This window comes from Podarcis muralis, chromosome 17 (assembly GCF_964188315.1).
Source record: "Podarcis muralis chromosome 17, rPodMur119.hap1.1, whole genome shotgun sequence".
Classification (NCBI taxonomy): domain Eukaryota; kingdom Metazoa; phylum Chordata; class Lepidosauria; order Squamata; family Lacertidae; genus Podarcis; species Podarcis muralis.
In genome coordinates, this window is record NC_135671.1 from 23653413 (window position 1) to 23681023 (window position 27611).

Below are 27611 nucleotides of genomic sequence, written 5' to 3' on the forward strand. Positions count from 1 at the left end.
GAAGAAAAAAGTCTATTCCCCTGTTTACACTCCCCTCCTTCTCCAGCCAGTTGCTTGTTTTCCGTGTGCCCTTGGCCTTTTGTCCTGTGGCTCAAGTTTAAGAGAGGCCCAGGGTATCATTTTACTGTTTACCCACTCTTAATTATGTAGGGTCTGTGTAACCTTGGTCTTCAGCCTGTAATTCCAGCTTTTACGACTTTGAGAATTGTTTTCTGCTATAAATCAAGGGGGGCCCCTTGTCTTAGGAGAATGGCCAAGGTTTTCTAAGCAGCTGGTCTCCTGCCTGGCATGAAACATTTGTGAATTTAAGCCCATTTTAGACTTTATGAACCTGATCAAAATATAAGTCAATATAGACCTTGATTAAAAATGCAGTCTATATTCAGATGCCACATTATGGGTATTTTCATTTTATTTTATAGAAGTCTAAAGGATCCAATTTTACACATGACATAATACGGGTTTTTTATTTTATTTATGGTATTATATTTATATTATATATTTTATATTATTCAGATCTAAAGGTTCCTCTTTTCCACATGAAATAAGGTGGGTATTTTTATGATATGATATGATATTATATATTTTATTTTATTGAAATCTAAATGATCCTATTTTCCACATGAAATAAGATGGGCATTTTTATTTTATTTATATTACATTATATTATATTATATATTTTATTGAAATCTAAAGTATCCTCTTTTCCACATGAAACAAGACGGGTATTTTTATTTTATCATTTTATCGTTTATCACTTATTTCCCACATGCAATAAAGGCAGATTCGAACTCCACCTGCCTCCACTTCTGCCCCAACCTCTCCCACTCTGGACCAGCTGGAACCGGAACCTCCGGCCTCTCCACAACGGGCCACTCTGCCTCTTCCTCTCTTCACTAGCTCTACGTTGGCTGGGCGGCGCGGGTGACGTCGTCAAAGCGCGACGCACGCACGGCGAGCGGGCGAAGGCGTCGTCGGGCCGCTGATATATTACGCCGACTACGCCCCGCTCGCTCGCTCTGTGACGAGAGGCTCGCGGGAAGAGGGCGCGGCCGACGCCGGTTCTCTCGAGTCGCCGTCATGACGGGGCGCAAGTTTCCCAAGGAGAAGAAGCGGCACCGCTCCCGCCTGGGCTGCCTGGACGAAGAAGGCGGAGGCAGCGAGAGGAAACGCCGGAGCATCGAGCCGCTTCAAGGCCTGGCCGAGGTAACCGCCGCCTGGGCCGCCCTGAGGGAAGGCGGGGCGGGGCAGGTATGCGCATGCGCAAGGTGCCTTGGCGGCCACGCCCCCCCGCGCGCTTCTTATAGTTGTTTTCTAAAAGCCCTGGGAGTGCACCTTTCAGTATTTGTAAAGCACAGCTTACGTGGATGGCAATTATTATTATTATTATTTTATATTACGTTTGGATTCAGCTTCTTGAGATTTTGAAGCAAAGTTCCCCTTATTCCTGGACTTGTGTCCATTTGCTCTTTGTCCTAGAGTAACCCAGCTTTATACAGAATCTGTATAAAGCACATCACAAGATGGAAACCGAAAATGGGGGGGGGGGGGGCTTTACAATAATCAAATAAGAACTACCATAAACGTTTATATTCAAAATTTGAATAGTGGTGGTAAAATTATGAATTGCTTTGATCAATTTGACTAACAGCCTAGCAAGGTTAACATTTTTGTCTCCAACTAACTTATTATTATAATAATATATTATTTATACCCCACCCATGGGGGGGGGGTTCCCCAGCCTATCTGGACAGCTTAACTGTGGAGCATAATCCCCATGGTTTTTTTTACTCCAGTAACTTCTAATCACAAACGTGGCTGTCCACTTCCCAATATGGTTCTACTTTTAGCTGTCCTGATTAAGAGCCACTGACAGACCCAACCTGCATCATGAATTTGTTAAAAGCTTTTTTTTTTTTAAGTTAGAAGGCATCACTATTTTTTGCAAGGAAGTTATTAGTACATTAATTGTATGCTACATTAACATTCTTAAGATCTGGTGTTAGGGAGCAGCTTTCTGACCAGTCTTATGCATGTTTACTTTGAATTAAGGCTTACTCCCAAGTAGGTTTGCAACTTTAAAAATATGATCCAGATACTTAAATTTCACAGCCATGAATTCACAAGGTGTCCACAGGCCAGACTACTATATCTTGAGTTCAACCTCTTGCCTGTAATTGTGATGACAGTACCGGCTTGCCTTACAGGGCTGGTGTGAGAAGAACAGAGATAGTAACCAAAGTGCTTTGAATGTGTTGTTTCATCCCCCTGCCCCCCCCCCCCCCCCGAATGTATTCTCAGTTCCTTTTACTGGGTGGCATAATATTTTGAGAGAGAACTATCCCCGTGGATTTCCTTTTGCAGCATTCACCTGTAAACTTCTTTGCTGACTATATGATCTTTCAAGTAACTTCAAAATGCAAAACTGAACACCAACTTTATGGAGCATCTTAAACATTGCATTTGTATTTTAGACTACAGTATTAGAAGCCTATATAAGAAGCTTCATTGATTCAGGCTGTAATCCTATATCCTGGGAGTAAGACCCATCTAACCTTGTGGGACTTACTTCTGAGTAGACATGAAATGGCTTGCACTGTTCCTTCTGTAGTCAAAGCTTAGTTGCCGATATTACGACATAAGCAAGTGTTTTGTGTTGGGTCATGACTGAAACAGTTTTCTGTGTCATCATTTAGGAAACAAAATGTACTTCACAAATTCCAGAAAATGAGGATGTGGAAGAAGAATCCAGTGACCTAGAAGAAGGTGGATTAGATCTCAGCGTGCAATTGAAGCCAGTTAGTTTCTACATCACAGATAAGAAGGAAATGCTACACCAGTGCTTTTGTATCATAGGAGAGAAGAAAGTGCAGAAAATGCTGCCTGATGTCTTAAAGGTACTGAAATATATCTATTCTGGCAAATTTTGGAGAAAGCTGAACCGTTTCAGCATTTATTAGGAATAGGGAGTGATCTGAATGCTCTGTAACAAAGGTTAAGCCTCTTGCTACATGCTCTGGCTTTTATTTATTTATAACCAGTCTGATACCATCTAACCCTGCTTCTTCATTCTACGGTTAAAATATACTCTTATCAGGATTGAAAAAATATTTCAAAAATTAAAGGTGTGCTGCCCTGTTGGCTCCATAGAGGTTGCTTAAATTCCATTCAAGTGGGTTTTCAGTAGCTTAACTGCACATAGTGTAATACTCATTATCCTTCTGTTGACATCTGTACAGTAGAAATTAAACAGTATATATTTATTATAAATGTATTACCCTGACATGTGCAATTGGCTAGCTTTTGAGATAGTAAGGAAACTCTGAAAGATTTTGGTGCTTCATTGGAAAGGGGACTTTTTTTTACGCACTGAAATCCTTAATTTTAATTTGAACATTGCTATGGTTATTTCCTTGATCCTTTTTTCTTTTTCTTTAATTATGGCTATGATACTGGATGTATATTCAGTCGTACCTTGGTACTCCAACGGAATCTGTTCCGGAAGTCCGTTCAACTTCCAAAAACGTTTGAAAACCAAAGCGCGGCTTCTGATTGGCTGCAGGAGCTCCCTGCACTAAATCGGAAGTTGCGGAAGCCGCATCGGACGTTCAGCTTCCAAAAAACGTTCACAAACCAGAACACTCACTTCTGGGTTTGCGGCGTTCGGGAGCCAAAACGTTTAAGTCGCAAGGCATTTCAGAACCAAGGTATGACTGTACATGCATAGATTCAATTAAAAATATAAAGGAGTCAGATTCACTTTTTAAGGAGCCATGCCTGCATTTATATTTTAAATATTTATGGAAGGTGTTATTATCCTGCTCTTGAACTGTACAGGCTCCCACAGTTTATGTAAGATCAATAAAAACAAGCCTGCCTGCAGGCTTACAGTCTACAAGTCATGACACAAAAGGGAAAGGGAATAAGGAGGGAAGAGAAAAATCAGCACCCATTCTTACAGTCACATTGTAGTTCTTATAATTACCTGCTGGTGTGGAAACAGCTCAGGGAGAGAAGGGTAGAATATACAATAACAAACAAACAAACAAACAAACAAACAAACAAACATACATATGTCACATCACATTGCCATAAAGAGGGAACCTATATTCAAATCTCATGTTTAAATATTGGCTTTCGCCAGCATAATACCATGGCCTGTGTTTCAGAATGGCACAATTTTCCACGTTGGGACTATCAACTAATTAGAGAATTTTTAGTTGATGCATCTTCCTTTTTTTAACGGGTTGGTTAATTGATTATTGCTAAATCAATTTGCAGTTTTAACAACATTTAATGTAGGTATCTTTCTAAGAAACTGAAAGTGGAGTATGATAATTTATAATTTAGTAACTCAGGAATTCCTAAATTCTGTTGTTCAAGAGCACTTCTAATTTGCCCTATGTAATGCATTAGAGAAGGGGCGCGGGTGGCGCTGTGGGTAAAACCTCAGCGCCTAGGACTTGCCGATCGCATGGTTGGCGGTTCAAATCCCCGCGGCGGGGTGCGCTCCCGTCGTTCGGTCCCAGCGCCTGCCAACCTAGCAGTTCAAAAGCACCCCCGGGTGCAAGTAGATAAATAGGGACCGCTTACCAGCGGGAAGGTAAACAGCGTTCCGTGTGCTGTGCTGGCTCGCCAGATGCAGCTTGTTACGCTGGCCACGTGACCCGGAAGTGTCTGCGGACAGCGCTGGCTCCCGGCCTATAGAGTGAGATGAGCGCACAACCCTAGAGTCTGGCAAGACTGGCCCGTACAGGCAGTACCTTTACCTTTACCTAATGCATTAGAGAAAGGCTTCTGTGTGCCCTAAGTGCCCTTCTTGCCACAGAAGAGGTAGCACATCAATTCTCTGCATGAGTCACTAGTTAGGGACTGCATTTTCCCAACCAGAAGGCACACTGAGAAAGTGACTCCCATAGAGAATGGGTTCCTCCGCTGGTAAGTGCTACTTACTATTAGTGTTTCATTTGGGTTAAGTTTTCATTCCCTAAGAAAGTGTGTCTCAGCTATCATTAGTTTATGAAACATTGTAATAAACAAAAGCTGCTTCACATTGTTGAAAGGAAACATGTGAGTCCATTTTCTCAGTGTTACAGTAGCACACAAGAATTTGAATAGCCTTAAAAATGGGCATGTGCCCTCAAAACCCCACCAATTAAAATGTACTTTTGCCTATTAAAATGGTATTGCACTGATTAATCAACCTAAGCTTTAATTGATTAACTTGCCAATTAAAACTTGCAACTCTATTCAGTGTGTATCCTATGCACTTACAAGCTAGTTTAGCAAGTACTGAGATCAGACTGCTACAAAGGCTTTCAGAGTTTATATATTTGTGTATGTGTGTGTTTTAATAAATACTGTTGTAGAGCCCTCGGAATGAAGCAGGCTGCAAATGTAAATAACCTTAATTACTGTGGCATATGGAATAATGTAGTATATAATTATAGCATTTCCACAGGGATGTTGAATTTTTTCTTTAATTGGACATAACACCATCAGAGATGAGTGTGGCAGCCTGGCAGTTTATAAATAAGTAATTTATAATTAAAAAAGAACACTACTCCCAACAGACTTAAGACATCCTTGCTTGAAAATAAAGCAACTTGAAGTTGGGGGCAGGCAGGATTTAAAAATAAAGTAAAAACCACACAATAAGAATTCTGGCTATTTATAAGAATATCATAGAATGCTCCAGTTGGCAAGAAAAGCACGTATGTTCATTTTTATGATATACTAATCTTGTCTCAACATTTCTGGAGAAAAAGATTTTGTAAAATTTGGACTGGGAACAGAAACGCTCCCTTAACCATGCTGTTTTTCTTGTAGTTCATCCCTAGGGTTGAAGAGCAGATTCCATAGCAATACTTTGCCTGCCAGCTACACTGAGCTCCTCTTCCACTGCAGACACCAGGTCTGGCCTAATACATTTTGGCACCTGAGGAAAGCTACAAAACGGCACCTCCCCCCTCCAGGGCAGAGAGGCTGCTGTATAGGCGGCATAGCAGGGCTACAGAGGAGAGAGCAGATCCGGCCTCCAAGAAACGTGCCACAGCCATTGCTGTTACTGTGGCAGTGGGTCATGCATTGCTTGGAAGCTAGATCTGCTGCCCTCTACCACATACCCTCTCAACATTTCTCAAGTGAAAACAGGGATGTCCTATTAATATTAATATCAATTTATTTATACCCCATCCATCTGACTGGGTTGCCCCAGCCACTCCGGTTGGCTTCCAACATATATAAAACATTAAACATTAAAAAAACTTCCCTATGCAGGGTTGCCTTTAGATGCCTTCCAAGGGTGTGTGTATATCTCCTTGGCTTGGGTTCACATAACTCCAATACCTTCCAACATTTCTCCGATTAAAATAGGAATGTCCCAAGGGAAATCAGGACAAATCAAATCAGAAACCATGGAGGCTTCTCTAAATCTGGGACTGGCCCTGGAAAATAGGGACACTTGGAGTGTCTGCTACCACCTGAGGCAGTTGCCCCACCTTGCCTCACGGGTGGTCTGACCCTGGTAGACTCCATAGAGCAGCCTTGGAAATGTTGCTACCTCGCAGAAGTTTTAGTTAGTCCTTGTTCTCCCATGCACCCATGTTCATGGCCTAAAAAGCCTGTGAAGAGAAATTTGTAGGAACTTCTCAGCCTACTTGAAAGTAATCAGACAGGTGGCTGTTTACAAGTCTACCATAGATATGGGATTATGTTGAATCTTGAATCCATCAGGCAAGGAGTTCGGGAAAATGGGAATTGCTGGAAATGCTAAAACACTGTTAACTCAGTCAGATTTTTGTTGCATGTAGCCAGTGTCTATTACAATATAAATCACACACCACACACACACACACACACACACACACACACACAAAGACAATTCAATATAAGTTTAAAACATTTCAAATTTTAGAATTGCAAATTATTGAAACTTAAAATTATAACCCTCCCCAGATAATTTAGATTTTTAAAAATCTCCTTGGCAGAGTCAACACTGCTTTGGATCTGTAACGTAGCCCATAGCTCTACATGTGCAGGTAGTGAGAATGTTATCCTTTAGATTACAGAGTTGTATAAATCAGCTTGCAGCCCTGTGTTTTTGAAATAATCTGATTGACCTTCTTAAAAAAATATTTGAATGAATAGAGGAATCTTCCTAGGTGGATTGTATAAGGGGGCAATAAAAAATACAACACACAATGTCTTTAATCTGGCCTGATCAACATACACAAAGATGGTCATATGTTGGCTTATTAAATAATTTACTGGTCAGCTGTTCTGTGGACATAGTTCAAAATCTGAACTAGGTAAATGCATGTCTAATGGGGGGGGGGGAATTAATTCCTGCAGGAAAATAACACTTTTTGTGATCAGATGCAATTTTAATGTACCAGAATGAAGACTTGGAATTCTTTACATGTTCAATGTCCATTTAGGCATCTTTAGCAGAAATTATGTCATGGGTCTCATGGTAGGAAATATCAACCAGTTGGCTGTGTCCACTTTTGTACTGCAGACCTGGGAAGGTTGGTTATATGTCAATATGTTCCTTGGCCTGCAAAAAATTAGCTGCTACTCTTATTGATGATGCCAATCAATGGAGTCAAAGGCAAATGAGGGATTAATAAATGTGACATACTGCTTTTTTGAGGGACCACTAACAGCTGGATAAGGTAATTCAAAACAGAACATTGATCTGCAATGCTATGCTTCTTGGAAAAGCCAGCCTGCATCGGGGAAGGAGCCTGGTACTCCATTGTTCTAACTTCTCAGTTCTTCTCAGGAACATCAACAAAACTTACTGGTTGAATTTTATTTTCTCTTCACTTAACTCTTCCAAAAAAATAAAGAAAAGGGAAGCACATTTTAATAAATTATACAAGAATTTGAAGTGGGTTTAAATCTTAGGGTAAGGGAAACCTTGCGTTAGCCTTAATCACAGTTAATTTGATGCTGGCAAATGATAAAATTTAATTCCAGGAAGGGGTAGTGTTACAGGAAAGTGTGTTTCCAAGGCTGGTGCCTCATAATACTTGTTACATTATATCTGTATTAGCCCCGTTTCTCATAATTAAGGTTTAAGCTACCTGTATAATTCTTCACGGGCTGGTCCACTAAAATTCTCTGTTAAGTGTAAAGTACGAACAAGAAGTCTTCTGAATGATTTTTATGAAAAAGAATGTATTAAAGGTTTAAGAATCTTATGGCACAAGACTGTTCTTTTGCTGCAGCAGACTTAACACAGTTACCTACTAGGAGTGAAAACATAGATACCGAAAGCCTTATTAGGGAGAGTGATATTTTTCAGAAAGTTGTATTTCTTCTTCTTCTTCTTTTTATTTAAGCAATACTAATGAGAAACAGTGGCTGGAATAATCCATCTCCAACTGCCAGCATTAGGGAATTTGAGAAGTGCCCTTGGGTTGTATTTAATTGTATGACCCCCACTGACAGAAGGCTGTTTGATCCAGCAGAAACGTCCATGAGGTGAAAAAGAGGGGAGAGGTAATTTTTGCAGTTTCTTCCTTTCTCCTGCAATCCCCTGCTGCGCTTGCCACACCGTTCAAAGGGTCCCCCAGCGCTCTTGAGCAGATTGGGGTATGTGCACAGGGGGCTACCCTTTCTGCCAACATATGCCCCTGCTGGATTAGAATGCCTTCCGTCAGAAGAGAGCACAACTGGCTGCAATGCCTGCCTTGCGAAACCTAAGAAGAAAGCCAGGGTTCAGATCTGGCATACTTTGCTACTTCCTTAACATTGTCTTTTTGCAAAACCGTCTTAATAAAATTTCTAATTCAGATCATAATGTTTTAAGTTTGGGTTTAGTGTCCAGATTGTATGTACCTGGCTGGGGAGGGCGGGGTACAAATAAAAAACTGATGATAATGATGTTGTTATTATGTTGTTGTCGTCTTTATTAAAAAAAAAGAAAGGTGAAATTCAAACAAGCACCAAGGAGATCACCTGCCACTGAACGGAGTGGTCTCCTCTCTTCCCCAACCTCTCATTTTGGAAGTTCTCCCAACTCTTCCAGAGACAGGACTCCTCCTGTTGGCTCCTGCTAGCTCAACTAGTTGAATCTGGCCCTTAGTGAAATAACTAGTGTTAGAAACTCACATATAAAAGCTAGGTGCCAAATGGCACCTTAAACCAGGATTGCTTGGTTGCAAGTGTCCGATAGTCAGGTGCAAAATGCGCATGGCATCTGGCTAATTGCAGGCACTGTTTATAACTGTCCCACCTCTCTTTCCATAGGGCTGTTCAATAGAAGAAATCAAAAGGCTTTGTCTTGAACAGTTGGAGCTCCTGTCTGAGAAGAAGTTATTGAGAATTCTTGAAGGTAGGCAATACTGTCTCATATTGGAGCTCCTAATGAACACCAAGTACTGTACATGGTTGCTTGATGTAGCAGAGAAGCATGGCAATTACCTAGAAGATAGATCGGAAGAGAAGCTTTGAGCAAATGAGGGCAGTCATGACTTGGAACCCTGTTATAGAGAGACTTAAAATTAATGGCTACAGTGTTCAGAGGAGCTGCTCACAAGAGATCTACTTGTGGTTATATTAGGCTTTCCTTTTTGTTCTGAGGACTGGAAAACCAACCCCCATAAGCTTTCCATCAGTTATCTACATTAATGAGCATTGTATGTTTGTTCTAGGGATGTGGGTGGCGCTGTAGGTTAAACCACAGAGCCTAGGACTTGCCAATCAAAAGGTCGGCGGTTCGAATCCCCACCACGGGGTGAGCTCCCATTGCTCAGTCCCTGCTCCTGCCAACCTAGCAGTTCGAAAGCACGTCAAAGTGCAAGTAGACAAATAGGTACCGCTCCGGCAGGAAGGTAAACGGCGTTTCCGTGTGCTGCTCTGGTTCGCCAAAAGCGGCTTAGTCATGCTGGCCACATGACCCGGAAGCTGTACACCAGCTCCCTCGGCCAAGAAAGCGAGATGAGCGCTGCATCCCCAGGGTCAGTCACGACTGGACCTAATGGTCAGGGGTCCCTTTACCTTTACCTATGATCGTGCTTAATTTTTTAAAATAGTTTTATCTCCTCCTTGTTAGTTACCCTTTTAGCTTTAGTGCTGAACTTCTGTTACAGAAGTTGCCCAACACTTTTAAATGTGTTGCTGAATATATGTTCTATCTATAGACTACTCAGAGCTTTAGTATGAGAACAGGTCCTTGAACAGACTCTGTGGCCTGTATTACGTATGTGTGTGTATGTCTGTTTGCATAAGAAAAAGGAATACCTGTTTTCTGTACAAATACTACTACAATACAGTGGTGCCTCGCAAGACGAAATTAATTCGTTCCGCAAGTTTTTTCTTCTTGCGAGTTTTTCGTCTTGCGATGCACGGTTTCCCATAGGAATGCATTGAAAATCAATTAATGCGTTCCAAGGGAAACCGCCTTCAGACCAGGTCCGGGGACAGTCTCTCCCCCGACCTCTTCTGAAGGCGGGGGGGGGGGGGACAAGGGCTTCTGAAGGTTGGGGGGGGCTGGGGGGAACAAGGGCTTCGCTGCCGACCCCCAGCATTTTAAAATCTCACCGGGACACGGGGAGATTTTAAAATGCTGGGGGTCGGCAGCGAACGCTTCGCTGATCCCGGGATGGCAGGCAGATCTGCACCGCCATCCAGAGCGGGGCGGGACTTAGCGCCCCGCTCGGGATGGCGGCACAGATCTGCCTGCAGTCCCGGGACGGCAGACAGCTCTGCGCCGCCATCCCGAGCGGGGCGGGACTTAGCACCCCGCTCGGGATGGTGGCGCAGATCTGCCTGCAGTCCCGGGACGGCAGACAGCTCTGCGCCGCCATCCCGAGCGGGGCGGGACTTGGCACCCCGCTCGGGATGGTGGCGCAGATCTGCCTGCAGTCCCGGGACGGCAGACAGCTCTGCGCTGGCATCCAGAGCGGGGCGGGACTTAGCGCCCCGCTCGGGATGGCGGCACAGATCTGCCTGCAGTCCCGGGACGGCAGACAGCTCTGCGCCGCCATCCCGAGCGGGGCGGGACTTAGCACCCCGCTCGGGATGGTGGCGCAGATCTGCCTGCAGTCCCGGGACGGCAGACAGCTCTGCGCCGCCATCCCGAGCGGGGCGGGACTTAGCACCCCGCTCGGGATGGTGGCGCAGATCTGCCTGCAGTCCCGGGACGGCAGACAGCTCTGCGCCGCCATTCCGAGCGGGGCGGGACTTAGCACCCCGCTCGGGATGGTGGCGCAGATCTGCCTGCAGTCCCGGGACGGCAGACAGCTCTGCGCTGGCATCCAGAGCGGGGCGGGACTTAGCGCCCCGCTCGGGATGGCGGCACAGATCTGCCTGCAGTCCCGGGACGGCAGACAGCTCTGCGCCGCCATCCCGAGCGGGGCGGGACTTAGCACCCCGCTCGGGATGGTGGCGCAGATCTGCCTGCAATCCCGCGACTGCAGGCAGCTTTGCGCGGCCATCTGGAGCGGGGCGGGCGTCGCCCCCGGCTCCCGATGGCCGCGCAGAGCTGCGCTGATCCCGGGACGGCAGACAGCTCTGCGCCGCCATCCCGAGCCGGGCGGGACTTAGCACCCCGCTCGGGATGGTGGCGCAGATCTGCCTGCAATCCCGCGACTGCAGGCAGCTTTGCGCGGCCATCTGGAGCGGGGCGGGCTTCGCCCCCGGCTCCCGATGGCCGCGCAGAGCTGCGCTGATCCTGGGACGGCAGACAGCTCTGCGCCGCCATCCCGAGCGGAGCGGGACTTAGCGCCCCGCTCGGGATGGTGGCGCAGATCTGCCTGCAGTCCCGCGACTGCAGGCAGCTTTGCGCGGCCATCTGGAGCGGGGCGGGACTTCTCTGCTGTCCCGGGGAGATTTTAAAATGCTGGGGGTCGGCAGCGAACGCTTCGCTCCCGCCCGCCAGCATTTTAAGATCGCCCGGGGCAGCGGAGAAGTCTCCGCTGTCCCGGGAAGGCAGGCGGGGGGGAGCAAAGACTTTTGCCCCCCGCCGGCCTTCAGAAGAGGTCCAGGACCTCTTCTGAAGGCCGGCTGTGGGCGAAAGTCTTTGCTCCCGACCGCCAGCAATTTAAAACAGGTCCCCGGAGATTTCCCTATGGGCTTTCGTCTTGCGAAGCAAGCCCATAGGGAAATTCGTCTTGCGAAGCGCCTCCGAAACAGAAAACCCTTTCGTCTTGCGGGTTTTCCGTCTTGCGAGGCATTCGTCTTGCGGGGTACCACTGTAGTTTAATATAAATGGCTGTGTTGTAAGAGAAGATAGGGTTAATTTTATATTATTCCTTTGGCAAAGACTGGGTGGCATTTTTTTCTCTTACCCGAGTGACAGAAATTTCCCGGGGAAACCTTTTACATGGATTCTTTTTCCTTGTGGTGAAAGTACTGAGGACTTACTCTGTGTTTGTAATAGTTGTTTGCTTGCAAAGATACCAAGTTAACCATGGAGGTGCAGAGAAGCAGCCAGACACTTATTGCTGCTCATTGAAGCATCGTATCCCCCCCCTCCCCCAGGCTCTCCAAACAATATAGCCTTGGGACGTGCTATGGTTCCTTATTGCCAGCCATCTTCAAAACTCAGGCCACTCTCTCCCTCAAAAGACTACAGCTCCAAATGGTTTCTGTTGAGTACCTTAGTCAAGCAGGTGGGCTGTGTCTCTTCATTTGACAGTCATAACGGTATTTACTGATGCATGTATTAATGAGGCAGAAAAATGCTGCCACACTGTATAGCATCTCACATTGACGTTGTATTTCAAGGTGAGAATGAAAATGACTCCGACAGTGATGAAGAGGCTAATGGTGGGGAAGAGAAGACAGCAGTTGAATCTATCAGCCAGTAAGTAATTGTGATGAGCAAATTTAATTTAACTGTCCTCTGAGAGTCTATTTAAAAGTTTGTGCTGACAATTTCGTTTTGAAGTGTTGGTGAAATCCTAGATAAACCCATGGTGAAATCTTGGCTGAACCGCTGCAAAAAATCTGGGGGAAATTTGCAAAACATTAGTGAAATGAAACTTCAGGTGAAACGTTCGTGAACCTTGCTGAGCATTTGTAAAAACCCAGTGAGCCTTGGTGAGATCCGTTGAAATGTTAGTTAAATTGGCAAAATCTTCTGAAGCCCAAAGTGCCTTGAACAGAGAATCCTAATTGTATCCTCCATCAGATCCTACGGTACAAGGGTATGTATGCAGCTGCTCTTAAATCACGGCATAAAGTAGGAAACCCAACCAAATCCAAGACTGTTTGCATACAGGTAACCCCTGATTTGTGGGGGTTGGTTGGTTTGCATTCGGGTAATTGTGCGTGCTGATGGAGCCTGTTCCATGCTCTTCCTGGTCTGAAAATGTCACACATGTTCAGGGTCATGCATGCTTTGAACATGTGCAAAATGGGAGTTGCCCGTAATCGGCTTGTTGCCCATCCCATGGCTGCAAATAGGATCTTTTCATTTTAGGTTGGCTGTTAATTGCTAGGGTTAAAACAGCGTGGAGAATTTTGATTCATTTTGTTATGTAATAGGGTTGGGAGAAGTTCTTGGGTTACCAAGCCTCTTTTCGGTGGCTGCTTGTGAGTAGCATAGTATGGGTCCTTCTTGGTGGGAATCAACATTTAAACGGCAGTTTTTACAGTTGCCTGGGAGTAAATCCCATTGAGCTCAGTGGGGATTACTTCTGAGTAGAAATGCATGTGATTGTGCTGTCAGTGTGAACAAGATGTACTAAGTGACTCGCATATCAGCTAGTTATTTCGGTTAATACTAAGCATCCAAAAAAGAGCATCTAATCTATGCAACATTTGGCCACAAGATGGCAGAAAATGCATGTGTATTAAACTTAAGAGTTGCGCCATTACATCAAGAAGCCTTTTTAAGACAGCATAAGAATTGCTCAGTGACAAAGTGTTTTGGACAGCAGATTGTCTGTATTAGTATGTGTACCTTTCTACCGAAGTGGTTGATCTCAAGCAGGTACCGCATAGTTTCTGCAGCTAGTTTTGCAGTGCGCTGTTCAGGGGTCAGAAAACTTGGTACAGCTCATATGTTGAAAACCACCATTTCCATGACCAGTATTTAAAATAAGCTGCATAATTGGAAATCAAGAACTTGTTGTTGAGGCTCTTGCCAAATGAACAATCCTGATTCCTGAACAAAATTTGGCAGGATGACGCCGGACAGCAGGAGCTTTATTATCCTAGAGCAGATATCCTTTGATACATTTTCCTTCTGCAAACCAGATGACTGTGCCAGATCATCCCTGTTTGCCAATGAGCAATACTTGATAACATCATTATCACTCATTTAGGAGCCGATGTCTTCATCCTGTGGTTGGTTAGGAATGAGGGGTACGAATGCCAGGGACATGATTGCCAGGTTCCTTTTCCTGTAGTGCGCTAGGTCTGTACCGATGCTCAGGGTTGTACACTTTTTTTGTTTTGTTTGTTTAGTCGTTTAGTCGTGTCCGACTCTTCGTGACCCCATGGACCAGAGCACGCCAGGCACTCCTGTCTTCCACCGCCTCCCGCAGTTTGGTCAGGCTCATGTTTGTAGCTTCGAGAACACTATCCAACCATCTCGTCCTCTGTCGTCCCCTTCTCCTTGTGCCCTCCATCTTTCCCAACATCAGGGTCTTTTCCAGGAAATCTTCTCTTCTCATGAAGTACCAGAGTATTGGAGCCTTAGCTTCAGGATCTGTCCTTCAGGGCTGATTTCCTTCAGAATGGATAGGTTTGATCTTCTTGCAGTCCATGGGACTCTCAAGAGTCTCCTCCAGCACCATAATTCAAAAGCATCAATTCTTCGGCGATCAGCCTTCTTTATGGTCCAGCTCTCACTTCCATACATCACTACTGGGAAAACCATGGCTTTAACTATACGGACCTTTGTTGGTAAGGTGATGTCTCTACTTTTTAAGATGTTGTCTAGATTTGCCATCGCCTTTCTCCCAAGGAGCAGGCGTCTTTTAATTTCGTGACTGCTGTCACCATCTGCAGTGATCATGGAGCCCAAGAAAATAAAATCTCTCACTGCCTCCATTTCTTCCCCTTCTATTTGCCAGGAGGTGATGGGACCAGTGGCCATGATCTTTGTTTTTTTGATGTTGAGCTTCAGACCATATTTTGCGCTCTCCTCTTTCACCCTCATTAAAAGGTTCTTTAATTCCTCCTCACTTTCTGCCATCAAGGTTGTGTCATCTGCATATCTGAGGTTTGCACCAAACAGCTTCAGATATTCTGGATCGGGATAAATAAAATTTTGTGCCAAGGAAGTTTCAGCCTGTCTGCCCAGCCCAGCACCCTGGTGGGGATGCAAACCACTTCCTCCTCATTCATCAAATGATTGATTTGATGAACAAGGAGAGGCCAGTTTGCATCCCCATCAGCTGTGGGAGGAGAGTTTCCTCTTCCGCTCTGCTCATCATGTATTTTCCCAGTGGGTTGGCCATGGGTGAATATAGCCTTCTGGCCAAAATGCTTGCTGTAGCCTAAATCCAACTTATTTCCCCACATTTGGTGCTCTTTCATGACTGCTTCTCATAGGTTTGAAATTTACCTCTGAAACCTTAAAGGCTTGAAGTTTAGTTGCTGTTGTTTTTTTTTGAATGGAAGCCAATGTTTCATTCCGAACCCAGTATCAATTTTCTCCTTCATAATCATGAAATGATTGCTGCCCTGCACACACACACACACACATCTATATGTTCTGCGTAAATGTCTTAATATCTATAATAATTTCATAGGTTTGGGGGTTCAATAGGAAAACTTTACCTTGAGGGCTGAATCTGTAGCAGCACCTGGTACTGAACAGAAGTGAATTGAGATGAGAGGAGGCCACTGGAATATTTGGCAGCTTCCCTATTAAGTTAGTCAAGGAGGCTTGTGGAGACAAATCCAGGGGCAGCAGGAAAAAGGTTTCTTCTTTGAGGACAGATAGATTATTTTTCAGGGATCTGGTTAAAAATGAATCGCTTATATATGCACCCCCATTTTAAAAATTATATTTAATCATAGTTTAGTTACAATACTTAACAGAGGTGGACACACGCCATTAGAGTTAAATCTCTGAAATGTAAGTTAGGATGACACTAACCTTGTAATGTTAAATTTAACTCCTCCCTGCAAGCTGGATGCTTTGATTGTGTGCATATTAACATAATACGTACATTACAAATTTTAGACAAAGTAGCTGAGGTATGAAATTGGTTAGATGAATATAAAATAATTTTATGGCTAAAATGCTCATTAAACTCAACAATTGGACTTGCCTTCCATGATTTTGAAATCCTGTGGAGAGCTGTATCCTGTTTCCTCAAGTGTGTCTTACAGTCTTTCATTTGCTTTCATGCTTTGTATAAAGACAGTTGAACATCATGGCGAGATAGCAGATGAAATGTCATCCTTTTTAGCACTTTCTGAGTTATTTCTCCATCCTTTGAAACAGAAAATAATGTGTCAAATTTTGGTGAGAACGTGTAGAAATAGCTAAACCAGCATCATGCCATCCCACCCCAAAATGTGGGTTCAGTGATCTTTTTACAATTTTTCTGCAGATTGTGTAATACGCAAGGCTGTTTTGAAGATTTGCCCTCTTAAGTCTGGGAGTTTGGCTGCACCTTGCGGTTTTGCAGGTTGCATCCTTGCCTTGCTCTTCTGTCTTAATGATCCAGTGGGTTCATGTCTGAAAATACCTTTTCCCCTTTTCTGGCAGAGACTAGATTACTTTTAAAATTAATGATCAGTAGTGTGGTTGTAGTATTAATCTCAGCAATTATAAATACATTGTTGTGCAGCAGCGTCAATGAACACTGTAAGTAGAGTTAGGATCTGCTGTTTTGTGGGGCAGATTCCTAATCTCTCGGCAGGACGTCTGTGCCCAGTTCCCCTATCGTCCACAGGTTTTCTCTGTGTGTTTCTGCAGTTGCCTTAATGGAGAGCTCTTTCCTCCTATTGATGTTTTTCAAGGAACTTGCTCTCCAGATTCTTCCCCTGATAGCAGTGGCATCAACCAAAGATACTTCACAGTTAGGGTCTCTTTTGGTGATGTTCTGTATCTTTCACAAGCACAGATGTTCTCAGGGCTGTTTGGGGGCTGTCTTTTTCTTTCTCGTTCTTCAGCGAGGTTCTTCTTTTGGAAAAACAGCGGTGGCAATTCTGGGGAAATGGACAAGGAATGCATCGCTTTTTGGCACTGTAGCTCAGCAGTAAACCACATGCTTTGCATTAAGGTGGTCTTGGGTTTGATCCCAAACATCTACTGGTGATAATTCTGTAGGAAACCTTGTATGAGCCAGTGGTCTGGCTTCGTATAAGGCAGCTCTGGGGATACAATACTGTTAATACAGTGTACTTTCCAAGTTTTCAAAGCATTTAACATAACTTCTTTCTCAGTAATACTTACAACTGTCCTGCAAAGCAGATCCCTTATTAATCTTTAGGGGGTGAGCTGTGTGAAATAAACCATGGAGTTCTTGACTGAACCAAGATTTGTACCTGGAACTTGTAGCTCCAACTCTTGTCACCTTAATGCAGCATATCTCTGTAGGTTACCGGCTTGGTCAGACAACTCCAACTACCGTATTTTTTGCCCTATAGGGCGCTCTGGCCCATAGGGCGCACCTAGTTTTTTTTGGGGGGGGGGATAAAGAAAAAAAAAATTCTCCACGGGGCTGGGGCGGGGGAAGCCCGAGTTTCCCCTAACCCCAGCACCCAGAACAGGCTGCTATTCACAAGCCTTGGGAGCCCACGGGAACTCCCGCTGGGCTCCCAGGCCTTGGGGATATCTGCCTGAAGCCTGGAGAGCGAGAGGGGTCGGTGCGCACTGACCCCTCTTGCTCTCCAGGCTTCAGCGAAAGCCTGCATTCGCCCCATAGGACGCACATACATTTCCCCTTCATTTTTGGAGGGGGAAAATTGCGTCCTATAGGGCGAAAAATACGGTAGGTGGTTCTTCTCATTGGAAGGCAAGAGTTAGGCTGGCATTTCAGAAGAGGATGTTTTCCTTGCCTTAGAACATGTCTAATTTGGATTGCTCCACCACACTGAGGGGGAAAGTAAAATCGACACTTGTAGGGGTTTTTTTTTTTTTTGTCTTTAGGATATATGGTTTATTTACGAATGCATACTGCCTGAGTCCACGATGGAGGGATTAGTTGAATTTTCTTCTCGGGCTTAGTGGAGTTATTTTGCTCTGCCTTTGATAAAAACAAGATCTTGTTACATGGTAGGGGAAGTATTGGTATAGCTTTGGTGGTCTGGTGAGTTGTGTATTGGGCTAGCCAGAGATGTTTTCTTGTCCTCAAAACAATGTTTTCTGTAACACTCAGTTTCTGTTCTGTTTACTCTTCTTGGGTGCAGTTAAAACTGATTTCTGATTGAGAAAAATTGACATATTCCTATAGTTGTGTCCCCAACTGGGCAGGCACTGCTTACCCTGTAAGTGATATAATTACATTAACTGGACTAGCCCTATATCTTTGGGGAAAGAGCATTACATTCCAGGCAGCCCTATGAAACTTGAGAAGAAAGGAAATTATCAGTACTACTGCCTGAATAAGCAAGGCCTGCTTCACAAAATAAAGCAAACAATGAAATGTGGGGGCACGAGAGTATGGATATGAAATGCTTCTTTTCATAAACATAAAAGGTATACTAACTGAAATGTATTCTTGTTTGTTCTCAGGCAAGACAATAGTATAGATTCTACTTCTTCTTTGAAGGAAGACAACAAACTGGACGCTTTGGACTCAAAGCAAGGTAGGAACTGCAGAAGGCTTTAAACGTTGCCGCCTCTGCGTTTGGCATTCTGAATAGAGCAGTAGCAATAATGTAATGTTACTTGCCTCGAAACAAATGCTCTGGGTCATCTCTGCAAATACTACATAATAGATTGCAAATGAAACAATGATGCATGATAGAATAACTTTCTTTGGAAGATATAATTGAATTTCAGACATTAGGAGCCCCTTCTCTAGCTAGTTGTCAAATGAAACCCAGGAGTTTGTCAGCATTTTGGGCAAGCATTTGCACTGTGCTTCCCTTTTCCTTCTTTCTTTCTTTCTTTCTTTCTTTCTTTCTTTCTTTTTTTACATTTTCACTAAACATGACTTTGTGATGCAAGTTCTTCTTTACATCTTTGGCTGTGGATTATGCTTTTTAGTCATTCTAGACTGTAACGAGGATCGAATCCATCTCTGGGAGTTATTTGTACTTGTTGTCATATTTGATAGGAGTAGTGATCCAATCTAGAGCTCCTGACTTTTCCCCAAACCCATTTCTCCTCTTCTTGATACGTCTTCCCTAGCACACCATCCATCTCTGACATCTTGTTTTACCATTTGAGCAAGGGGTGGGAGTAAGATGTCTTTTTCCAAACCATACAACGGCCTCTCAGAATCAAGCCACCTATTTTCATAGCTGTGCCCTCTTTGGAGGTGCACAAGAGTGTGTGGAGGAATGTTGGGGGGGGGCATCTTTTATGGGCAGTTTCATGTGGGAAGGCTCAGGCTCTGGGAGATATAGTGCAATAGGGTCCCAGATTTAGAGCATTGTTTATTTGGTGCAGTATATAGCAGGAGCTCCCATTGCACAAAGTATCCAAGCACAAAGTATCCAAGCTTCTGTCAACATGATGGGAAGGAGCTGCTTCTATCAGTCCATACCAAGGGCAGATTTAATCACTATCCATACTGGTGCCCCTGAGTATACCCCTTTACTTCCTTTCGTGTAAGTAAAAGATTGTCCTTTGTTTCTACAAGAAAAAGTGCGGTACTTAAGGAAACTTTTGGGATGAGGGCAAAACTCGCACTCCATCTCTGCTGTTCGCCCAGGAGCAAGAAGGTTGGAAGGAGAAGAGAGTGGACTTAGGATCACACAGGGAACAAAAGGAGTTGTTTTGTTGGTTGTCTGGGTTTAAACCCATCAGCGAAACACCAGCGTGAACCCAAATAGTGAGTCCTAATGTATTGTGTGGGTTTGTGCCTGCCAACGTTTTCACCTCTTTGCCTAGTGATGACAGGCATGCTGCAAGCCATGGGGAAGGATCATTCTGTATCTTCTTGCCACAGGAAATATCCCCAGTAATTACTTACAGCTCTTTAGAAAGAAGTGCCCCATTCTTCCTTAAAGATGGTAAAAATAGCTAATAGGGGGAATTGAACTTGATTAAAATGGTCTCATAAGGCAGCCAAGCGATTAGCAGGATGCTGTGACTTTGTGAAGACTGCTTTAAATATTGCTTGTTGCACTCTCTGGAATGACCTCTGAATTGACATGTCTCCTGCAGACTTCCTCTCTTCCTTCTCTGCTATCAGAGGGAATTGATGACTGTTGCAGGTGATTGCTTCTTTGTCCTTTTTATGACTTTATCAGCCACTGGTTTCGTGATGGCTCTGGGCAATGACAACAGTGCTAGTCAGGATGTTAGCTTTTAAAGAGCTTTTTTGAGACTGTGCAGGCATAAATGGTAAAACTTAGCAACTGTTCTTCTTCCACACTGCAGTCTGTGATGCTGAAGATGAAAAGTACGAGAGCTAAGGGGTAAGCAGAAATGAGTGAAAAGTGGTTAAGAAAGAGAAATTAAGTGCCTGGAAATGAATTTCGCAATCCTAGTTGAAAGAATAAATACAAGTTATCAAAATGAAAAAGATAATGAGAAAAATGCCATCAGAGACTTTTATTACTATGTAAAATTGCAGCTGCAAAAAAAAGGGGGGAAATGAAGCGGTTCAGCTAATTAAACATTTGTTAGGGCAGTAGGGCTATGTGATTATTGTGCATTGTACTTCCATGGAGATTTCAACTCTGTAGAGAGCCCAGGCTGATTGTACCTTTAAGCCTGGTTTAGGTAACTTCTTATTCTCCAGCAGAAGGATAAATGATTTCTATAAAAAATAGTTTTGTCTCATTCCCTCGGGTCAGTGCCCTTTCACTTGGATCCGTTGGCCTTTGGCAACAGGAGAGGAGTGTGCTGGAACATTGCTTCCGAACTTTGAACCAGCCTTATTCCGTTGAGAATGTACTCTCGCTTTGGAGATGTTCTGTTCACTTGAACAATGCATTAAGTAAATATGGACTAGTGCCCTGCAGCAAAGCAAAAGAATTTCCATTCCTTAATCCTATTGATTCCCATTTCTTTGATCTTTCACACACTTCTCTAGCAAGTTAAAAGCAGTCAGAAGATGTTTTGAGTTCATGCCTGCCTTATTGTAGGCAATGTGTGGTGAAGAGTAAAAACAATGCCTTGCGGATCAAAGTTCGCTATTTGATTGTTTTTGAGAACTGCTCCTCAGAAGACTGTGGTGATGACACATTTTGCATAAGTTTCTAACAGCTGCTTTTAAAACCATTGTTTCATAGGTCTTGGTAGACTTGTCAGAGGAACAAGAAACCCCAACTGTGGCCGTTTGACTTAGAGTTTTATAGCCTTGACCATCTGCCTCATAATTAGACTAATGTAATCTAACTTCTTTCACCTTTTGTTGTTGTGTGCATTTTAAAGCTCATCAGAGCAATGCTGTGTTCAGTTGATCTGATTTTGCAAACATACAGCATACTTAATAACTCTTAAGTTGGTCAGGCTCTTATGCAATAATATAGTACACGATTTAAGGTTAGCTTGGCTTTGTTCTCACATTTTCTTGAATCAGTTGTGTTATTCTGTATGTGTTTTTTAAAAGCATGGGTTTTGCTGATTTCCTCATAATATATTTACAGACTACAATTGTCTATGTATATTTCTAATATTTGTAAAACTGCTACATGTGGAATGGTTTACTTTCTAGTTACTTTATGGAAAGCTGCCTCCTATTTTGCAGAGGAAGAACATTTATTATACATTTCTCTTAGTGTTCGGTATTGATTTTTCTTCCCCCTCCAGATACCAGTTATATCATAAAAAGTCAAAGAAAATATGCTTTTCTAAAGATTTTCTTCCTTGCTCATAAACACAAGACCCATACACACACAAAGAAAGTTGCGATATTTCTTTCTAAAAAGATTTAAAAGCCAGGCTAGAATTTCTAAAGCCTTTCCTCCTACTTTTGTCTTGAGAGGAAAACTAGTCTTCCTTCAACTCATTTTGGAACCAGCACAGATTAATTTCAGTAGTATGTATTCTGCTGCTCAGTCTTTGTAGAGGACTTGCTGAGAATGGAAAGTACCCAGTATAAAGATCAAGCAGAGAATATTGCCTTTTATGTGTATGGAGAGGTTTTTACTACTCCATCCCATTTTCCAAAATAAACCCTCACATCCATGTAGCTAGCCTTGTGTTACAGTATACTATTATAGCCAAAGGCGCTGAAATATTTAACAGCACAGCAACATGCCTCTAGAATCTAGAAACTTTCATGATAAGCAGAGGCCAGCACATGTATTTCTAGTTCTTTGTTTTCATTCTCATTATAAGGCCAAAGAATGGTGAATAATCCTCTTGGGACTTTTGCAAAAATGAAACTTTGCCTATTAGCAATTTGTGAAAAGCCTGGCAGTATCAGCAATACAATTCTGTTGCCAAATATGGTATGGACACATCACAAATCTATGACATTCTGGGTGCTGTGGGAGTCTTGGCGGACAGACATTGTTGCATAATTTCTCTGGATCATGGTTCTTGTTTATGACTTAGTGGTTGCCAACCATTCATGCAAGTGTCCGAGGTCAAGATCAAAGTATGGGATTGGGCTGTTCAGTTCCCTGAACCAAGATCCCTCTCTCTCAGTCCTCACCATGCGTCTTTGTCTCACCATCTCCTCCTCATGATCCACCCCACAGAATGTCTCTGTGCACTACAAATGAGGGACATCTTTGCAGCACACAGATGCACACTGTGGTCTGAATTGCAGCCCCACGCACCTGCTCCATTGGTGACCAAGGAGTAGGCAGTTAGTGGCGGGGGGCTCAGTTTGTGATGCATGGAGCCCTTCCTGGAAATACATGGAGTTCATTCATTGGATGGAAGGAGAATGAACCCTGATACCCCTAGAACAAGGTCCACAGGACCCCTGATTCTTCCCCAAACTGCCATGGATCCCTGCTGCACCTGCTACTTACAACATACTTGCTGCAACTGATGGTTATAAAAGGCTGGAGTAACCTGCTTCCAGATTCTTAGGGGCTACTTCATTCTGCACAAAGTGGCTCAGGGGTCAGAACTATCCACCCTGTAATAAAAGTTGGCATCATCTATCTTCACAGTGACAAGGCAGAAGATATTGGATGGAGCCATTGCCATTGCCTTCTTGTAGATGGGGGAGCTAAAGAAATTAATGTGGTTCCTGAAAAATCCCTGGGGGAACAAGCAGATGGGCGGTGGCATTTTGCTTTTCCCTAACAGATATGTTAGCAATATAGTAAAAGTCATGTGAAATGTCCAGAGAATCCATTCCAGCATTCCCTTTATAAACAGAGCTTTACTGGGGCTGGGGTTATTTGATCCCCGGGAACTGCAATTCAGAGGCCGCTTTGTATTGGTTTCCAGTATATCAGTGACTGTGGTGCTGATGAGCAATAGTACCAGATCAATAACACTTCAAGCCTTGGAGATTTGAAAGGAGAGGGTAGAAGAGTGGAAACTGCTAAGTTCTGCAAAAGCCGTCCAGTAAAAGAAAATATTTGGGACCAAGTGGGGAAGGGCTAATTAAAAACCAGAATCTCCAAGAAGAAAATGACAGAAGAGTATTGATAAACACGTTAATTATTTCAGAGTGTTCTAATCTACTGCTATCCTTTTATTATCATAAATGGCATATAGGAGCTCTCAAATGAATGCCGCGTTACTTTTCAGAGTGAGCTGAAAAGCTATCTTGTGTTTTAATCCACACATCAATTTAAAACTCTTGAGGTTTCATTGATAATTGTGGCGGCTATTAGTGACATTTATATTGTAGGCAGAATGGATAAAAATGGGCAAGTGTAAACCTTCAGCCTAACCAACTCCAAATCTGTGTATCAAGGCCTTAAACTGTAAGGCTTACAGAGAATGCACACATTCCAGAGGAACATAATGCCATGGCCTCCTGCAGTAAATTGCGCAAATGAACAGTTGTGTGTTTTATCACTTTGCTGTTGCCAGACTGCGTGTAAATTCTTGACAAGGTTTTCTCATTGTCTCTTTAAAAACATTGCACATAAAGAATCTCCCAAAGAGCAACATATTGATCTTTACCATAATAGGCCATATGTCCTTTAAGAGGTACCAATGGTTAAGTAGTCTTCGAATCCAGCTTTTTAATATAGGTAGTGAATTTTGAATTTTGCCTAGGCTATAATTGTCGGTTGGGATGTGTCACAGCGAATGTGTTATGCCTCCATACTGTGAACAAGGGCTGGTTCATACATTTAAAGTATTTTCTCTGCTGTTCAGCAAAAAGAAGGGGGAAAGCTCATTGAACGGCTTACAGATACCCATAAATCCCTGCCTTCAAGCTTCAGTCTAAAGGACACAACTAAAAAAGGAAAGGTATTGGGAGGGAGGAGGAAAAAAGGAAACCCGAGCAGTACTTAGTTGTAGAACTCTTGAAATGGACACCTGGAACGGAGAGCATTCAAGGAGAGAGGAGGAGCTGAATGTTGCTGATGGCTCAGCTCAGTTGACGGAGAGGTTCTGAAGTCCCATTTCTCCTCTACCGTAGCCTGATGACATGGTTGCTTCTAGGTGCATGTGTGTAATTTGACGTGTCCTCATTTGAATATGTGTGAACTGACTCCATTAGAAAACACTGTGTGGATGGGGTGAGGTGGTGGCACCTGTGTCCATATTGTTGGCTCTGCGATGGCATCTTTACATATTGAGTAAATAATTTGATACTAGAGCCATAGAGCAATGAATGTGTGGGTGTGGGTGGGTGTGGGTGAGCCAGTCCTTGATAGATCAGTTCCATAGATTTGATACAATTCACTTTCAGTAATTTTTTGATAGTCACACCCCGGATTTTAGGTTCCTCAAGGAAATACACATGCCATTTTGTAATAAACAGCTTATTAAAAGTTCATCTAAGGTGCTATCAGACACATTTCTCCATAGCAAATAAGTTTAACACTTTTTGCATTTTGTAATGGCTTATTGTGCATTTAACAAATATAAGTAGTTTTAATGGAGAACCTCCAGAGATAAATGATCACACGTACATAGTACCTGAGGACAAGATGTCAAAAAATATATATGCTTTATTATGAGTATTTGTCATGTCAGATTCAAACTCGTTTCCTTGCATCATGTTCTGTTACATTTTCCTAAAGACCATTGCCTGGGTCCAGAGAAAGGTAACCCTAGTTCTGTGCACCTCGGGGGAGTTTGGGGCTTGTGTTTCTAGAACCCTAGTTCACCATCTTCCATGATTTATTTTCCCTTGGAACTGCTGAGATTTCAAAAGCCCAGTGAACTACTGCAGAATGCAGCTTTGGCATTCAAAGGGCCTTTTCAAATTCTCAAACCTTGAGGTCATGTCCAAAATAGTTCTTTGGATCCCAGCCCATGTTTTTAATCATAATTGAACAAATAGGAACGCTGTAATTGTTTTTGAGATAACTTAAATTGAAACACTTCATTAAAAGTCTTTGCACAGATATCTCTTAATAAGTGTATTGCCACGCTGATATCATTTTATTTTGTTGCAATGTACACGAGAATTTTAGGAGTATTTTTAAACTGCACTTCAGGAATTAAATTCACTTCTAAAATAATAAACAGCAGTCAGCCCCAAAGGCTCCCCACATCAACTTTCATTTTGTAATGCAGAGGCGTCCTTGTGATATAAAACCTTATGACATTTTAATTAGGAAAATAGATCATGCAATTCCATACGATGGAATAAATTTTCCAAGCGCTGCTGCTCTGGTCTACTGCATGTTCTCCTAAATTGGAATAAAAATGCATTAAAACTTGTCTAAATTAGATCAGTCTTAAAGCTGGGGGAGGGGAGGAAAGAGAGAAACTGTTGATTTTAATTTATAGATGACCTTTCCTATACCTTAAATCTATGCAAAGGAGTATTTGTATGCAGAGGAAATGTTTCACAAGATGAAAAGCCAATTTTATTTTATTTTTAAAGGGCTTCTGAATTCTTGCTTTCTGTTAATTTTGTGTTGCAGGCAAAGGAGAAGACAGCGATGTTCTCAGCATCAACGCAGATGCGTACGACAGTGACATTGAAGGCCCATGCAATGAGGAAGATAATTCAGATGGGCTGGAAAGGACTGTCAGAAGTGGAGATGGTCCAATAGACGACCTCCAGAAGGACATTGAGAAAAGCGTGAACGAGATCCTGGGGCTTGCAGAATCCTCCCCAAAGGAGCCAAAGGCAGCAACTTTGGCGATTCCTCCAACAGATGATGTCCAGCCATCAGCACAGCAGCTGGAACTCCTGGAGCTTGAGATGCGAGCCAGGGCTATTAAGGCTCTCATGAAAGCCGGAGATGTAAAAAAATAGCCCCAGGGCTGTTTCATTTGCAAGATGTCTGCATTTGTTCTGATGGGTGTGATGTCGGCTCCCTTCAGTGCTAAAAGATATTTGAACCGGTTTTGACATTCCTCATTCAAGCCCTTTGTGTATCCTGACCCATGGCTGAAGAAGTTGGCAGCAGTTTGTCACTGCCATCAGAACTGTGTGACTCTTGCACAAGTGGAGAGGCTTGACGCTGTTCGACTCAACTGGCCATTTTCTCTCTTTGTGTTGGATTTCCCCCCTTCCCTCCCACCGCCCTCAACACGAATTGGGAAATGGTTGTAGATCATATGCATCTCTTGCTAAATCCCGGTGCTTTGCAGAATAATTGGGGAACAATGTAAGGCCTTCTCAGGGCTTACTTCAGCATTCTGGGAAGGTTCAGTTGGGGAGAAAGAAACAGACCACCGCTCCTTAGAGATGGAGGCCTATCGGACATGTATATTGAGAAATCCTTTGCACCAGCAGTTGAGACCCAGATTGCTTGTTTTCGTTGGGTTCAGTTTATGAGCAAAATATTGTATGCCCTATGCCAAGGGAACCAAGATGGTAGTGCAGTCTGTGGAGCCCTTAATGGGTCTTGGCAGCTTCTGGTGCCAGCCCATGAGCATTCATAATCTGTGTAGTTTGAAACATAATACAGTTACTGTCTCCCTTAATTTTTAGTGAGTTTAAGTAATGATGTGGGTGCATCCTAAAACACACTCTTTAAAACGAATTTCTGGTGCTTGACTGTAGTTATGTGTGTAGCGTCCAGCTTTCCAGGACATGTTACAAATTCCTTTTCAATCCCTTAAGTGCATTGTTAATGTTAAGTTATAGACTTAATATGGATAAATGTAATTTGTAAACTCAGCCTAGGAAGACCCTTTCCTAGGACTAGATAGGACGTTTTGACAATGCAAAAGTAGGTATTTATATGTAGTTGGGGTAGTTGTTACACATGTCTATCCTGTACGTTATGAAGCAGAGTGACTAAGACTTAAAATGTCGGTGTCCTGAGGTTTTGTTTTGAAGTAAGTCTGCACTGATTGCAGGGGAAAAAAGACATTTAAAAATTTATGACTCCTTATTCAGGGTGCAAGGCACACCAATACCTGCTGCTTTGAAAACGGCCAAAAAGTGTGGGAGATCAACATGTATTAATAAATACATTTGACTATACATTTCAGTGCATGCTCAGGTTGATTAATT

General features: G+C 43.2%; 1 protein-coding gene across 2 annotated transcripts; it reads left to right on the forward strand.

The window, feature by feature from the left end:
- Window positions 1-949: 949 nt before the first annotated feature.
- On the forward strand, window positions 950-27611 carry CAAP1 (caspase activity and apoptosis inhibitor 1). Of its 2 annotated transcripts, none has more exons than XM_028712183.2 (6): window positions 950-1206; window positions 2697-2897; window positions 9259-9343; window positions 12739-12817; window positions 18656-18729; window positions 26065-27611. In XM_028712183.2, exons 1-6 carry the CDS (start codon window positions 1081-1083, stop codon window positions 26400-26402), a joined length of 903 nt encoding a protein of 300 aa, XP_028568016.2. In that variant the 5' UTR covers window positions 950-1080; the 3' UTR covers window positions 26403-27611. The 2 variants fall into 2 exon arrangements, with proteins under 2 accessions (XP_028568016.2, XP_028568015.2); XM_028712182.2 differs by lacking the exon at window positions 950-1206 and adding an exon at window positions 1231-1251.

What these genes read in the sequence shown, in the direction of transcription:
- CAAP1 (XM_028712183.2), top strand. Translation starts at nt 1,081, where the DNA reads ATGACGGGGCGCAAGTTTCCCAAGGAGAAGAAGCGGCACCGCTCCCGC. An exon ending in GTTATTGAGAATTCTTGAAG is followed by an intron (nt 9,344 to 12,738) that starts GTAGGCAATACT and finishes TTGTATTTCAAG; the next exon opens with GTGAGAATGAAAATGACTCC. An exon ending in GCAGTTGAATCTATCAGCCA is followed by an intron (nt 12,818 to 18,655) that starts GTAAGTAATTGT and finishes GTTTGTTCTCAG; the next exon opens with GCAAGACAATAGTATAGATT.